This window comes from Chlamydomonas reinhardtii, chromosome 12, assembly GCF_000002595.2.
Source record: "Chlamydomonas reinhardtii strain CC-503 cw92 mt+ chromosome 12, whole genome shotgun sequence".
Classification (NCBI taxonomy): domain Eukaryota; kingdom Viridiplantae; phylum Chlorophyta; class Chlorophyceae; order Chlamydomonadales; family Chlamydomonadaceae; genus Chlamydomonas; species Chlamydomonas reinhardtii.
This window is the reverse complement of record NC_057015.1, coordinates 6912709-6927407: the sequence shown is the minus strand read 5'-3', so window position 1 is coordinate 6927407 and position 14699 is coordinate 6912709. Positions and strand designations below refer to the sequence as shown.

The 14699-nt window shown below is 67.8% G+C and overlaps 2 protein-coding genes across 2 annotated transcripts; both read left to right on the top strand.

Annotated features, from left to right (window-relative positions):
* The first annotated feature begins 90 nt into the window (after positions 1-90).
* CHLRE_12g560600v5 (uncharacterized protein) lies at positions 91-8446 on the top strand. The gene is made up of 11 exons (XM_001703098.2): positions 91-193; positions 271-367; positions 481-585; positions 699-844; positions 936-1595; positions 1857-5069; positions 5321-5464; positions 5757-6097; positions 6410-6580; positions 6960-7016; positions 7285-8446. Exons 1-11 carry the CDS (start codon positions 151-153, stop codon positions 7435-7437), a joined length of 5130 nt encoding a protein of 1709 aa, XP_001703150.2. The 5' UTR covers positions 91-150; the 3' UTR covers positions 7438-8446.
* Positions 8447-8510: 64 nt separating this feature from the next.
* Positions 8511-14426, top strand: CHLRE_12g560650v5 (uncharacterized protein). Its single transcript, XM_043069169.1, has 11 exons — positions 8511-8753; positions 8955-9032; positions 9187-9521; positions 9653-10090; positions 10265-10536; positions 10603-10742; positions 10892-11405; positions 11562-11858; positions 12113-12556; positions 12777-13067; positions 13214-14426. The coding sequence occupies exons 1-11, from the start codon at positions 8620-8622 to the stop codon at positions 14156-14158; spliced, it is 3888 nt and encodes a 1295-aa protein (XP_042918835.1). The 5' UTR covers positions 8511-8619; the 3' UTR covers positions 14159-14426.
* Positions 14427-14699: the final 273 nt, after the last annotated feature.

Here is a 14699-nt window from a genome sequence, read left to right as displayed (position 1 = left end):
AAAGCTGATGGCCCCCGCACGATGGGGCGTGTGGAGTTCCCTGTCAACCTTGGTCCCCAGGCCACTTGTACAGTCCACAGACTAGTCACCAATAGCCAACTATGACAGCAGCAATGAATCTTACACAATAGCACTGCAAAGCCATTGAAAATGGCGCAGCTGCTAGAGGAGAAGGCCAGGGCAACCCTTCAAGGTGATAGAAGGGCCACCACAAGGGCCACCATCTGGAAATTGACTTTCGCCAAAAATTATGAATATTTGCATGTGCAGAATTGTTGGACGTGGTGAGCACTGCCCAGGCGGATGCTCGTAAATCGTCAGCCGAAGCGGAGTCTTTGAGGATTCAGTGCGACGCATGGCGTTCACGGTAGGTCCTTATCTGAATGCATATGACGGTACTGACTCGGTAAACAGCAGTGGCCTTTGCGATGTAAGGTGCTCCTGCGATGACGTTTTGCGCGCGGGCACAACCCGATACAGAGCGCAAGAGGAGCAGCGGCGGAACGTCCGGCTGCGGCGCGTGCTCGCGTCCATCTCCAAACAGGCAGCGAGGGCGCCAGCGATGCTGCTCAGCGGGCGAACCAGGTGCGTCATAGCAAGCGTTCACCCTACCCCTGCGCCCCCGGCACCCTGACTACAACCCGTCGCCTGACCCACCCTACCTTTCACCCTCGATGGGCCCCTTCCTCCAACCACAGCCAGCACTCTGGGGACGAACGGCGGGCGTACCATTTTGGCGCTGTGCTGTCGCTGGCGCTGTCACTGGCGTTCCCGCCGCCAGCAGCAGCGGCCAGCGCAGGGGCGCCGTCCTACCACCGCCGCTCGGAGCCGGTGTACAACGCCGGTGAGCCAGGGGCCTCCTTAGCATCCCAACTCACACATCATCAGTTGCACTGTAGCTCATCACTTCCATTGTCACCTTGCCCCGCAAGCAGGCGCTGCCGGCGCAACCCGCAGCGAGGCCGGCGATGACGACCTGCCCACCCAGCGCTCCGTGTCCACCACCGGAGCTGTCGGCGACAGCGGCTCCAGCGGCTTCGGCCCCGGTGCCGCTTCCGCGGCGCCAGCGGGGCCGTCCGCCGCTGTCGCGGCAGCTGCGGCCGGCGCCGTGGCCGCGTTTGCGGCACTGGCGGGACCGCTGCCGGCCCCGCCCTCGCCCAGGCTCTCCACCGCCGCCACCACGGCCGCACTAAGCAGCCCACCGCGCATCGGCCGCCGCGACGCCGCCGGCGTCCACCACCGCATCAGCGCCTCAGCCTCCAGTACCATGCTCGGTCGCGCCGCTGGTGCCGGCGCCGCCGGCGCGTCTGCCGGCGCGGCGGCCCCGGTGCTCACCGGCGCCAATGGAGCCGGGTCCTACGCTGGCGGTGGCGGTGCTGGTGCTGGCGGCGGTGCTGGTGCTGGTGGCAATGCGGCAGGTGGCTCTGGCGGCGCCGGCATGGGCGGCCTACACCACGGCGCCGGGGCCCGGCTGGGCAGCAGCAGCACCAGCAGCCTCAACAGCCTCACGGGCGGGGCCGCCAGCAGCGCCGGCACAGCCAGCGGCCGCGGGCACGGCCGCGCCGGCTTCAAACTGGTGCTGCACGGCGGCAGCGGTGAGTGCGGCTGCTGGTGGTGGTTGGCGGGCGGTTGGCGGGTGATGGTCGTGGTGGTGGTGCGTGCACGAGCAGTGGTAAGGCAGGGTGGAATACGCAGCTCGGGTCGTGGTGGGTTAAAGCGCGGGGGCGAAGGTGCATACAGTCCATGCTTGCGGGGATGCCATCCCTCAGTGTGCGTACCATTGGCCTGGCACGGTACGCCTGCTGCCTGCATTGCCTGAATTCAAATCACTCCTGTATTTGCAACCACGGCCCCAGACGCCTCCACCAGTCTGCGCCAGCTCACCTCCTACGGCGCCATGTTCCCTGCCGCCGCCGTCGGAGCCGCTGGGGCCGCCAGCGGCGGCAGCAGCCTGGGCGGCATGACAGCCGGCGCCGCCGCGTGCGCCGCCAGCGGCCTGCTGCCCAGCGACGGCGCTGGCTCCCTGGAGCCTGGGGGCGGCAGCTTCGGCGGTGGTGGCGGCGGCGGCAACGGGGTCCGTGAGAGCGCCTCGGCCAACGACCTGGAGGGCTCTGGCGGCGCCAAGGCGTCGGGGACACGTGAGCTGCGGCTGCCGTCACAGCAGCAGCAGCAGCGCTACGCACAGCAGCAACAGCAGCAGCAGCAGCAGCAGCAGCAGCAGCAGGGCTCTGGGGGCAGCGGCGGCGGGGCGATGTCGTACGACCCTGGGGCGGCGGCGGGGCCGCTGGCTGGCGCGTCGCCGCCACTGCACCCGGTGTCGCTTCGGGCGCATTCGCTGGGCTGCACCTCGCATGTGGCACTGGGCACGGCCTCGTCACCCACAATCTCGGTCACCGCGGGGGCTGGAGGACTTGAGTGGCTCCCGGACCAGCCGTCGCCGTCGCCGCACGGCCCTCCGCCGGGGCTGGGTCTCCCGGGTGATGGACCGCCATGGAACCCTGCGCAAGGGGCGCAAGAGGCCTCGCCTAGGGCACGGTCGGCGGTGGGACAGGCTGAGCCAGGCGATGCTGAAGTCATACCGCCGGCACCGGCAGCGACGGCAAGAACGGAGATGGAGGGCAGGGCAGCGACCGGCAAGCCGGAAGCGACGGAGCGACTGGAGGCGGCACCGGCCGGCCCGACTGAGGACGCCAGCACTGCAACGGCCACGTCGGCTGACGATGCGGCCTTGCAGCGCGCGCCTGACCAGCAGGAGCAGGAGGAGGGGCGGCAGGAGCAGGAGGCTGGCGAGGAGAGCGACCGCCTGCTGCCGCTGCTGGGGCTGTCAAGGCGGCGGCTGGCCGGAGGTACTTCGCACCAACACGTGCTGCACTCACAGCCCGCGCCGACGGCACCGTCCCCAGGGCCCATAGCTGAGGCGGCCGGTGGCGCACGTAACCACCAGGGCCCCGCAGCCGCCGCCACCACCGCCCACGCTGCCTCCGCGCCGCCACCCACGCCCGTCGGCGCGCCGCTGCTGCCGCAGCCGCCAATGGCTCGCACACAGAGCGCCTTCGTGTCGCCCTCCGCCTCCAGCCTCTCCCTCTCGCGGCTCAACTCGCAGCCGATGGGCGCGGCGTCGGCCGCCGCCGGCACGCCGCTGCCCACGCCCGGCGGCGCCGCGCCGCCGCTGCCCGCCGCGTTCAGCGCCACCTACGGCACCGCGCCGGGCGCGGCGCACGTGTCCCGGCGAGAGACGATGCCGGCCTACCTGCACAACCACCACAACCACCACCACCACCACTCCCATGGCCACCACCCGCACCTGGGCCACAGCGGCGCGCCGCAGACGGAGGAGCTGTCCTGGCACGCGGGCTGCCTAGCGAAGCAGCTGACTAAGCTGCAAGACGACCTCAACTCCATCCATGCCAGCTCCAACCTCATCCGCTGCAACCGCGCCACCTGCAACTTGTCGGGGTCCGTGGCGCCGCCAGGCTCCCCCCGCCATGGCGGCGGCGGCGGTGGCGGCGGCGGCGGCGGCGGCTCCCTGGGCGTGGGCAGCACAGGCCCGGCGCACTTGGGCCCGTTGGCGGCGAGTCTGACGGCGGCCGGCGGGTCAGTGTCCGGACATGGCGGGCTCACTGGAGGCGGCGGCGGCGGCGGCGGTGGCGGCGGCTCACTGGCAGGGTCGCCAGGAGCTGGGGGAGGGTTTGGCGGCACGCCGCCACAAGCAGCCGGCGGCGCGTTCTCGCCGTTTGGCGGCGGCGGCGGCGCGCCGTCGTCGGGCGGCCGGCCAGGCAGCAGCTCCTGGCGGCGTGTGATGGGCGGCAGCGGTGACTCGGGCGGCGCAGCCGCCGGCAGTGGCGGCGGCGGGCAGGGCGGGTTGCCTGGTGTGCCGGTGAGCGTGAGCGCGCGGCAGCCGCTGTCGTCGGGACCGGTGCCCACAGTGCACAACGGGTCGGGGGCGTACGAGCAGGGGCAGGAGCAGGGGCAGGGGCAGGGGCAGGAGCCGAACGGCACCGCCAGCCCGCCACTGGGAGGCAGCGGCGAGGATGGCGTCATGCCGCAGTCAGAGGAAGCAGCAGCAGCGGCCGCGGCTGCGGCGGCGGCTGCAGCAGCAGCGGTGGCGGACGGCAGTGCGCGGCATGACGCCGTCGTGGAGGCCGCCATATCCGCAATGGGTCCGCCGCGCCCGCCGCCGCACCCGCCGCAGCCGCCGCCACCGCCGCCTCCACCAGCCGTGGCCAGCGCCACAGCCCGCGCGCCCTCGCCCTTTGCGCCGCCCAAACCCTCGACGGACGGCGGCGCTGCAGGCGCCGCCGCCGACGCGGCAGCGGCGGCGCAGCCGCCCTCTCCGCCTTCGTCCACCGGCACCGCTCCCGCCCCTGCCTCTGCACCCACGCCCACGCCTGGCGGCCCCAACTGCCGCACCTGCCAGGCGGCAAGCGGCGAGCCGGCCTTCGTGGCGTTGTACTGGGTCGCCAAGCCGGCGGCGGCGCTGGTGGTTGCCAAGCCGGCGCCGGCGGTGCGGCCCACCTTTTTGTCGGTGCTTTCGTGGCTTCACGCGCGCGGCGTGGCCACCTATGTGGAGCCGTCCATGCTCAAGGCAGGGCTGGGGCTGGCGTGCAAGCGGCCTGGCGGCAACGCCTACCGCAGCAGGGGGCTGGAGGTCGGCGGCAGCGGCAGCGGGGCGGGAGGGAGGAGGATGGATGTGGCGGAGCCGGCGAACCGGACGGGGAGCGTGGGCGACGTGCTCAGCCGCGCCGTCAGCGGCGGCGTTGGCCTGGGTGAGGGTGCGGACGGGCTGGCAGCAGCCGATGGCGGCGACGAAGGCGCTGCTGTTGGTGGGGAGCGGACGGTGTCGCAGGCGCTGGCGGAGGCGGAGGCGGCGCGGGCGGCGGGCGTGGGCGTGTCGTCCATGGACGTGGAGGAGGAGGAGGTGGTGGAGGAGGAGGACCTCATGCCGGGCTGTAGCACAGGCGTGCCGCTGCTGCTGAGCTGGCCTTCCGTGGGAGAGGGCGACGACTGCCGCAGCCAGGGCGTGCCGAGTGACGTGGCGGCGGCGGTGGACTTTGTGGTGGTGCTGGGAGGTGAGGGCCCAGGGCGGGTGTGGGGTGGCCGGGTGGTTGGGGGTTGGGGGTTGGGCGGGAGGCAAGGGTGTCTGTTGTGGTGGGTCTGACACTGCTAACAAATGGGTATTGTAGGTTTCCGGCGCCAGCCCTCTGTACTCACAGTTTCTCACTTTGGGGTGTTCCGTGGTGGCATTGCAAACAACCGATGCTTGCGGTCCTTGCACGCCTCCCTCCCTCCAATGCCTCCCTCCCTCCCCACCCGCACCCAGGCGACGGCACGGTGTTGTGGACCTGCCACATCTTCGGCAACCAGTCGGTGCCGCCCGTGGTGCCCTTCAACCTGGGCAGCCTGGGCTTCCTCACGCCCTTCGACCCCGGCCACGTCGCTTCCGTGCTGCAGCACGTCATGGAGGGTGAGGGAGAGAGGGCACGTGCGGGGGGGGGTGTGAATACCAGCCCAAACTGAACCAAACCAAGTTAAAGTAGCGTGCGAGGGGTTGGGGGTGCAGGGTGGAAAGGGTGTGGGTGGCAATGGGGGTGAGGGAGTGTGGGCTGGCAGGCAGCGGAAGTGTGGGTAAGCGCGAAGAGTAGGATGCGGTAGGGGGCAACGCGCAAAGTCGCCAACGGAAATCCCGACCGCTGTCTCCCTCCGAACGCCTGCCCCTCCGCCCCTCCCCTCCTCCGCCCCTCCGCGTCTCCCCGCAGGCGGCTTCCCCATCATGCTGCGACACCGCCTGCACGCACACATCGTGCGCGCCGCGCCGCCGCCCGGCAGCAGCAGCACCTGCGCCACCGGCGCCTGCCCCGCGCCCTCGCCCTCCCGCAAGCAGCTGTCGCTGCCGCCGCCGAGCGGCTTCGCCTCAGCCAGCGACAGCGACAGCGAACCGGGCGGTGGTGCTACAGCCGCCGGCGCTGCTGCTACTGCTACTGCCGGCTGCGTGCGGGAGTGGGTGGTGTTGAACGAGGTGGTGATCGACCGCGGCATCTCGCCCTTCCTCACCAACCTGGAGTGCTACTGCGACGGGTCGCTGGTCACGCACGTGCAGGTGCGATGACGGCCGGGGCGGAGGGCAGCGCGGAGGGGCTGGGGTTATATTATCCTTGTATATCGCCGCACGCGTTCTCGCTCCCCATGCGTGCCTGCGTGCCACCCGTTCCCCGCACTTTCCCCAACCATCTCACCCCCAGACGGCTAACCCCACGCCCTCCCTCACCTCCCGCCGCACCCCCTCACGCCGCACAACGCGCCTGGTATATTACTGTTCCTGGCTGCGCCTCCACTTCCTAATGCAATAATCTTTAGCTTGGTTTGGTTTAGTTTGGGCTGTTATTTACAAGCTCCTTTCACACACCCGCAGGGTGACGGCCTGATCGTGGCCACGCCCACCGGCAGCACCGCCTACAACCTGGCGGCGGGCGGCAGCATGGTGCACCCGCAGGTGCCGGGCATCCTGTTCACGCCCATCTGCCCGCACAGCCTGTCCTTCAGGCCGCTCATCTTCCCAGACTACGTGCAGCTCTGCGTGCAGGTGCGGGTGGCTTTGCGTGCCTGTCAAGGCGTGTGTGTGTGTGTGTGTGTGTGTGTGTATATAGGAGAACAGAATGAGTGTAAGTGTGTGTATGCGTGTGTATGTTGTGTGTGAGCCCACACGGCGCCGTAGTGTACTTGTGTGTGTATGTTGTGTGTGCGGAAAGCACAAAGGGGAATCGGCAGTGTATGGACAGTGAAGGGCGGTCAAAAGACCGCAGGGGAACGGCTGCATGCGCCAGACGTGCGCCAAGTGGGGCTAGGTGCCGTGATGGGCAGTGATGGCCAGTACTGGGTCGCACAAATGCGCCCTCCCCGATCGAACACCGCCTCCTGTGAGCCACCACGCCCGCACCCACACACACCGCCTGTGTGTGCAGGTGCCGGCCAACAGCCGCGGCCAGATGTGGTGCTCCTTTGACGGCAAGGACCGACAGGTGCGAGCGGGGTGGGGCGCGCAGCGGGTCCTAAGGCATCGTGTCCACATGCACACACACCTGAGCACGGTTCCACGCACCTGCATTCCAGCGCCATCACCCACCAACCAACGCGGCAACGTAAGCACCACCATGCTGCATCTGCCTGCATATTCCGCGCCCTCTTCTGTCCTGCTCCCCCCTCCCTCTCCCACTCCCTACTGTAGCCACTCCCTCTCACTCCCACTCCCACCTCCCTCGCCCTCGCGACCCTAACGACCTGCCGCAGGCTCTGAACGCGGGCGACGCGGTGATGATCCGCATGAGCGCCTGGCCCGTGCCCACCGTGTGCTCCAGCGACGCCTCGCGCGACTGGTTCAGCGGCGTGCGCGAGGGCCTGCACTGGAACATGCGCCGGCTGCAGGCGGGCGCGGGGCAGTAGCAGCAGAGGGCGCGGCAGTGGGCTGGAGGTACGGTGGCAGGAGCAGGGAGTGGCTGTGCAGAGGGGGGAGTGGAGAGAGGAGGGGAGCGGGTGGCAGTGGTGGCAGGTGGTGGCGGCGGTGTGTTTCGCACGTGGTGAGGGGCGGGCTGTGGGTGCGCCAGGCGCTGCTAGGCAGGAAGTCCAACAAGCAACCAGGGTTGGGCGCCTGCCGGCAGAAAAGCAAGGCTGGAGGCGCTGCAGGAGTGCGTACTGCCCGCGTCTGCATATTTGTAGTGTGTGCTCGCGTCCCACCTCTTTTCAAGTGCGTTTTGCTCGTGTCAGCGTTGTGTGCAAATTGCAATCAATGCAACTACGCTACTCAGTATTCACTTCTGTTGCGGGTCCTACACATGTACGGGCCCTTGTACTATACCGTTACTAATCCATCATGGCGTAACTGACGCACTTTGCGTTAGTACGTGTCGTGGAACTGGTCTGGTTCGTCTGAGCAAGCATGTAGGGCTTTTGCATGTGGAGAGGCAGGACGTGTGGAAATGTACTGCAGTCAGGTTACTGATACGTCTGCGCTTCATGCATTGTGTTCATGATTTGCGTGAACATTTGCCAAGTAGTCTGTCCTTTCTTTCCCTTCATGCTATGTTGTATGTTGTGCTCCCAGGATTGACACGCTCCTGCGGGCAACAGTACTCCTGCAAGACAGGCATTGCGCTGTGCGACATCGGCGCTCAGATTGAGGGGAAGTTAACTTCTCCTTTGTGGCCGGTTGGCGGTTTGCTATTGGACCCAGTTCGTGGCCATGCCGCGCTGAGATCTGATGTAATCTGGTTGAGTTGACTTGTCTTATGCTCAAGTAATCTTGTGCGCTAGTGGTCTGACAACAAAACGTGGCCGTGGCATCGGCTTGCTGCTGCCTCGTAAGAGCAGCTCCGCGCGGAAAGGCGGGAGTGGGGGTGATGCCGGGCTGTGACGGGGACCAGGGCATGTTGGCATGGGAAATCATCGGACGGGCCAACACACATGGGGCCGGGCCAATGCGTCCCTGACGTTTCACACGTTTGCATTGAAATCAGTGGGACAGCAGCTAGGCGTTTGCTTCAAACGGCTATCCAATCAACTGCATCGTGCCCCAACAGGCTTTGACCGGGGCGACAAGTAGCTCCTTGCGCAGTGCCCCCCGCGGCCATGCATTCGCAGGGCGCGGCCCTGGAGGCAGCGGCCTCGCCCTCCGCAGCTGCTGCTACGCCGCCGCCGTGGCTGTCGCCACAGCTGCACACGCAGCTGCCGCCCTCACACCGTCTGGAGTCCACCGAGATCCGGTAAGCGCGCTATACACCTGTATCGTTGCCGCTGTGGCTTCGTCCCAGCGTGTTTGCAAAGCAACCAACGTCCATGGGACCGGCACTGCTCTGCCTCGAAGCAAGCGCCGAGTCGCTGCTGGCTCGCTGTGAAGTCGCTGCCACTCCGCACCACCCCAATCAAGAACCGCTGCTGTGCCTCGTGTGTCGCGACCTGCACAGGCTCCTGAAGGCCGAGTACCTGAAGCGCAGAGGTGACGCGGCGCTGACAGACGGCAACACACGCGACGCGCGAGCCTGGTGGGTCGGGTGACGCCAAGTCGCCAACGTTATGTTTTGGTCAGGACACGGTGCTGGCATCGAGGCCGCCTCTTGAGGTCGCGCCGGGCCCAAGGACTCGCATTAGGCCTGTGGGATTACACAACCCCCCGCCCCGCCGGATCACGTGTTTCAGGTACACCACGGCACTGGCTGCGGCGCCCAGTGCCGGCCCCGCGGCTGCCACCCTGCGCCGCGCACTCCACGCCAACCGCTCCCTGGCAGCACTCCGGGGCTGCGGCGGTGGCGGCGGTGGCGGCGGCGGCGGCGGCACAGCCATGGCCGCAGCCGGCGGCAGCGATCCGCACGCCGCAGCACTGGCGGCGGAGGCCCTGGCGGACGCGCGCGTGCTTGTTCGTGAGCACCCCGCCTGGGCCAAGGGGCACTACAGGGCAGGACAGGCGCTGCTGCTGCTCGGGAGGCCGGAGGCGGCTGTGGCAGCACTGGCGGAGGCGGCACGCCAAGAGCCAGGTGCGTGCATGCGTGTGCCGCTCCCTAATGGATGATGAACAGCTCAGGCCCTTGCTCCCTCGCATGTTTGTGTGTTTGTGTGCTTGCGGTGTCTTGAACCGCTCCGCTTGCTCACCTTGCCTGCTGCACAGGGCAGCCGGAGGTGCTGCGGCGGCTTGAGGAGGCGGTGGCGGCGCTGAGTCGGCCGCAGCTGTCGGAGTCCCTACTGCTCATGGCGCTGCAGCAGCGGTCGCCGCTGCCGCTGCTAGTGGAGATGGACGGCGCTGGCCTCGAGGATGGCGGCAGTAGCTGTGGCGGCAGCCGGCAGTGCCAGCAGCCGCCGCTGCCGCCGCTGCAGCCGGAAGGCGCATCGGCGGAGGGGACCTGTGCAAAGGCGGAGTCTGCGGCACTGGGCCGGACGCAGTCACAGGCACCAACACAGCTACAGCCACAGCCACAGCCGCTGCTGCCACAGCTTAGTGGGCAGCGGCTGGAGATGGATGCGGAGGTGATGGAGGAGCTGCGGGAGGCGGTCTACCAGGTGGTGCGGGAGGCGGAGGAGGGCGTGCCAGGGCTGCTGCCGCCTTTGCGTGAGTACGACACACCGTAGTGCTGATTACTGGTGGCTAGAGCCACTGCCCGTGTCAGCGGACTGCTAGTCATCTTCCTGACCCTGGGGTTGTCAACACGATCGAGTAAGAGAGTCCACATTACTAACCGAACCCGCATGCATCATGCATTCATGCACGAATGCCTAATGACAGCCTGGTTCCGGCCGCGCGCGCTGTACCGCCGCTGGGTGAGCCGCCGCCGACACGCCGCCGCGCCAGCACCGCCACCGCCGCTGGAGGCTTGGGCACTGCTGGCAGCAGTGCTGCTGCGCGCGGGCCATGCAGCGCCCGCACTCACCCACGCCGCCGCTGCCGCGGAGGCCCTCACACAAGCCTCAGCCGCGACGGATGAGGAGAAGGAGAAGGAGGAGGAGGAGGAGGGCGGCGACGGGGCTGGTGGGCTGCATTGGCTGCAGGCTGTCGAGGCGCGGGCGGACGTGCTGGCCTGGTGCCGGTGTGTTGCTGGTGATGCCCTTCTGCTACAACCGCAGCCCCGGGTAAAGGCGGGACAACCCGCCGGTGGCAGCAGCAGTAGCTGTGACACGGTGGACGACCCAGCCGCTGCACTGATGTGCTACCGCGGCGCTGTGGCCCTCTGCCCGCAAAGCATTGTGTACAAGGAGCGTTGCAGGTACCCTGCGAGGGTTTCGGGATTGGGCAACACATGATGAGCGAGCGGGTGCTGTATGGTTGAGCAGACAGGCCGCATCTGCATCTGTCACGCTCTCAAGCTGCAATTGATTGCCCTATGAAGGGTTCAACACCATGCATCTGTTGCAGGTCCGCCACCGCCCGCCTGGACGCCGACGCAGCCGCACCACGCGACCCGCTGCGCCGCAGCAGCCCAGCCCTGCTGGCGCTGGGGCTTACAGTGTCGAGGGAGGCGGCAGTGGCGATGGCACCTACTTCGGCTGCGGGAATAGTGGCAGGGGCCGCCGTGCAGCTGGCAACGGGCAAAGACGGCGCTCGCGAGCAGCCCAGGCAAGCTGCTGACACCCGCCCTCCTGGTATCGACAGGGTCATTCCGCAACGGGCAAGCCAGCGCATGGAGCTGTTTGCGGAGCTGGTCTTTGTGACGACACGTTCCAGCGAAGAGGGCGAGCGGGCAGCGGGCCCGTCTCCTTGCCCGTCTCCTGGCCGCGGTGGCGCAAATGCGGCTGGCGGCAGCGCCGTCATCACCGCCCCACCGCCGGCGCCATCCCTGCCCGGCCCCGCGCGCATGGCCTTCCGCGCGGCGGTGGCGCGGGCGTGCGGCGTGGCGCCAACGGCAGTGCTCCTTGAGGGGGCGAGGCAGGTGGGTGATGTGTGCAGCCTGACTCGACCTAATTGTCCCTAGCCAAGCAAAGAGTTTGGCGAAATCAACCAACGCCCGAGGCCATGTCCTCAGTCCCTCGCAAACATGTTCCCAGTCCCTGAATGCACTCCAACCCATGCATGTCACGCACTCCAGGTGCGGTGGCGTGATGGCCGGCCGGCCTTGAGGGTGGAGCTGTGCCTCAAGCTGATGGCCGGCGGCGGCTGTGGCAGCGGCGGCGGCAGCGGCGGCGGCAGCGGCGGCAGCAGCGGCGGCAGCAGCGGCGATGGCAGGGGCGGCGGCGGCAAGGACGCAGCACATGGAGCCAGTAGCTGTAGTGGCGGGGTCGCTGCCGCTGATGTTGCTGTCGGTGGCGCTTCCGGAGGGGTGGCAGATGGTCTGTCCGGCGGCACAGCGCGACCGACGATGGAACCGGTTCTGAAGCTGCTGCAGGTATGCGTGTGTGTGTGGGGGGGGGGGATGCCCGCAGGACCTGGGAGGACATGACCAGCTGGTACCGGTTGTAGCAACCCAGCGCAGCGGGTGCGAGTGCGGATGGCGTGAGGGGGGTTGCAGTTGTCGTGACGAAGCACAGCCACAATGCACAACACACCGGGACCTCCCTCCTATCTCGCGCATGCACGGTCACGTGTCCTGCCCTCAACTTCCATGTCATTAACATCATCCATGCATGATGCACAACGCAGGACTGCGACGGCGAGCTGTGCACCGAGCTCAGCTCACTGCTGGTTCCGGTGCCGGTGGTGTCGGGTTTGCCCGCAGTGGCTGCTGGCGCTTCTGGGCCCCTGGGCATCGCCGGCGGAGCGCCGTCTTCCCCGCCGGCCGCCTCGGCTGCCCCCGCGGCAGCGGCAGCAAGTGCCAGCACGATGAGCAGCGCCTGGGGGGTGCGGGTCGTCTGGAGCGCCGTCAGAACGGCGGCGGGCGAGCTGCTGGAGCCTGTGACGGCGCCCGCAGCGGCACCGGTGGCAGAAGCGGCAGCAGCGGCCGCGGCGGTGGCAGTGGAGGTGCGCTGCGGCGGCAGCGGCAGCGCGGCGCAGGCGTTGCGGCCGGCGGACATGCACACAAATGCAGGCCATGGCGAGGGGCGAGATGCAGGACGGCTGGTGCGAGTGCCTTTTGCCGTCTTGCCGGTGAGTGGCTTGGCCTTGTAGGACCAGTACCCGGCAGTTAATCCTATTACGGGGCGGGACGTGCGTGGAGGCGCGCCGCAATGCGGCCCTTCCAATCAGTACATGTGCCTGAAAGAGCAGTGCAATGCCTCTGGTGGCCAAATGCCAATTTCACGCTCGCCACAACATCACAACGATACAACAATGTCTTCACTCTACCCCGGTCTCCCCCTCGCTGCAGGCCGCGCCCTCCGGCCGCCTGGCGCTGCCCTTCGTGCGCTACCGCTTCGTCACCGCCCACGGCCGCCCCCTGGACAGAGTCCGGCGCCACCCCTTCGGCCTCAGCCGCGCCCTATACGGCACAGAGGAGCTCACGCCGCGACTGGCGGGCGACGCCGCTGTGTGGGCTGAGCCGCGGGGCTGCGGAGACTTTGGCGGCGGGAGTGGCGGCGGGAGTGGCGGCGGGCCCGGGTACCGGGGCGGGTTCCGGTGGCGTCAGAGCGCAGGCGAGGTCCACATCATCGCAACACTGGTGCGTCAAATAAAAGCGAGGGCTGACGCGATCATGGTTTTGATGTTGCTTACGGGCGCTGGACCCGCCACCAGCGACACACAACAATGTTTCCGCACCACTTCCTCTCCGCTCGCTAACCTCGATTACCTTTCTCCTGCGCTTAGGTGCCGGCAGGCGTGCTGTCACGTGAGCTCGTGGTGGAGGTGCACGTGGCGCACCGCAGCCTGAGGGTGGTGGCGCGCCCGCGTGCCCGCCGCCCCGGCCACATCGGCAGCCTGCAGACGGCGCCGGCGCAGTCCGCGGCGGCCCAGGCGCCTTGCGGTTCAGCTGGCCTGAAGCAAGGAGGGACGCCTACCGGCGGCGGCGGCACAGGTATCAACGGCCAAGTGGCGGCGGCTGCTGCGGCCAGAGCGGCGGCGCCGGACGTGACGGTGGTGGCGGAGGCCGAGGTTGGCGCAGCTGTTGAGAGCGATGGCGTTTACAACCCTTGTGACCGCATAATGCAGGGTGAGCAGCAGCGTTGGGGTAGTGAGCAGCTGGAGGGCCAGAGACAGGCGGAGGAGGAGGACATGATGATCCTGGAGGGGCTGCTGGAGGCGCCGGTGCGTGCCGACCAGACCACCTGGAGCCTCATGACCAGCAACACCACCGCAAGCATCTCAGTACTCGCAGCCAGCCCAGCGCTGCTGGGTCAAGTGAATGGCACTTCCAGAGGCATCCGTACAGCCGCATCAGCAGATGGGCCTGGCAGCTGCAGCACTGGCAGCAACACTGACAGGAGCTCAGGCGGCGGCGTCAGCCGCACAGCAGCGGCACCCTTATCAGATGCAGCCGCAACCAATGCCGGTTCAGCTGCGGGCAGCTCCGGCGCTGCAGGCCTGCTGGTGGCTATCAGCCTGGTGAAGATGCGGCCGGCAGACGGCGCCGCCAGTGAGGCCTGGTGGGTGCGGTGTCTGGAGGGGGCGCCGGAGGTGGAGTGGGATGCGGGCGCGGGGGAGCGGGACTATAGCACCATGCCTGAGGAGGAGCTGCACAGGCAGAGGCGAGAGCGGGCGCAGGTGGAGGCGGCGAGGGAGGAGGCGGAAGAGGTACGACGGCAACGGACATGAGCTGGGGCAAGAGCAGTGGGTCAGTGGCTTTGGATGCTGTCGCCTGTCGGCACCGTGCGACCGTGCGTGGCAAACGCAGTCCTGGCGCACACAACAGCCCAGCTTACAGGCTGTCCAGGGGACGGCAGCGCCTCAAGACGCGGGCTGCGGCTGTTTCCCCACGGCATCCTGTAAGCCGTTGCTCCTCAGCTTTGCAACTTTCTAGCACAAAGCGACAACTCTTAGCTCGGCGCATGCCCCTTGGCAGGGCTCCTATCTTAATGTCTCCAGACATTAATTGGCCATTTTGGCCGTTTCCTAGACATTCCTCCCGGGGACTAGTGTCTGAGGCAAGACATTGTTCGCCCGGTTTTGGGCCGGGTTTTGTCCGAATTCCTATGGAGAAGCCCCCAAACCGCCATGTGCCCAGACAAAAGACGGCGGCCACCCGGCCGTTTTTGTCTGAGCCTAGATCATTGCCCTGAAAACAAGATACGACCCCTGCCCCTTGGTCGCCCTGGCGGTTGCTAGTCAGCTGGTGGGACGGACCCAGCAACCCATG

Coding starts and splice junctions, on each gene's coding strand:
- CHLRE_12g560600v5 (XM_001703098.2), top strand. CDS start 151: ATGGCGCAGCTGCTAGAGGAGAAGGCCAGGGCAACCCTTCAAG. Junction 586..698: donor CTGCTCAGCGGGCGAACCAG/GTGCGTCATAGC, acceptor CTCCAACCACAG/CCAGCACTCTGGGGACGAAC. Junction 845..935: donor GGAGCCGGTGTACAACGCCG/GTGAGCCAGGGG, acceptor CCCCGCAAGCAG/GCGCTGCCGGCGCAACCCGC.
- CHLRE_12g560650v5 (XM_043069169.1), top strand. CDS start 8,620: ATGCATTCGCAGGGCGCGGCCCTGGAGGCAGCGGCCTCGCCCTCCGCA. Junction 10,091..10,264: donor AGGGCTGCTGCCGCCTTTGC/GTGAGTACGACA, acceptor GCCTAATGACAG/CCTGGTTCCGGCCGCGCGCG. Junction 11,859..12,112: donor CGGTTCTGAAGCTGCTGCAG/GTATGCGTGTGT, acceptor TGCACAACGCAG/GACTGCGACGGCGAGCTGTG.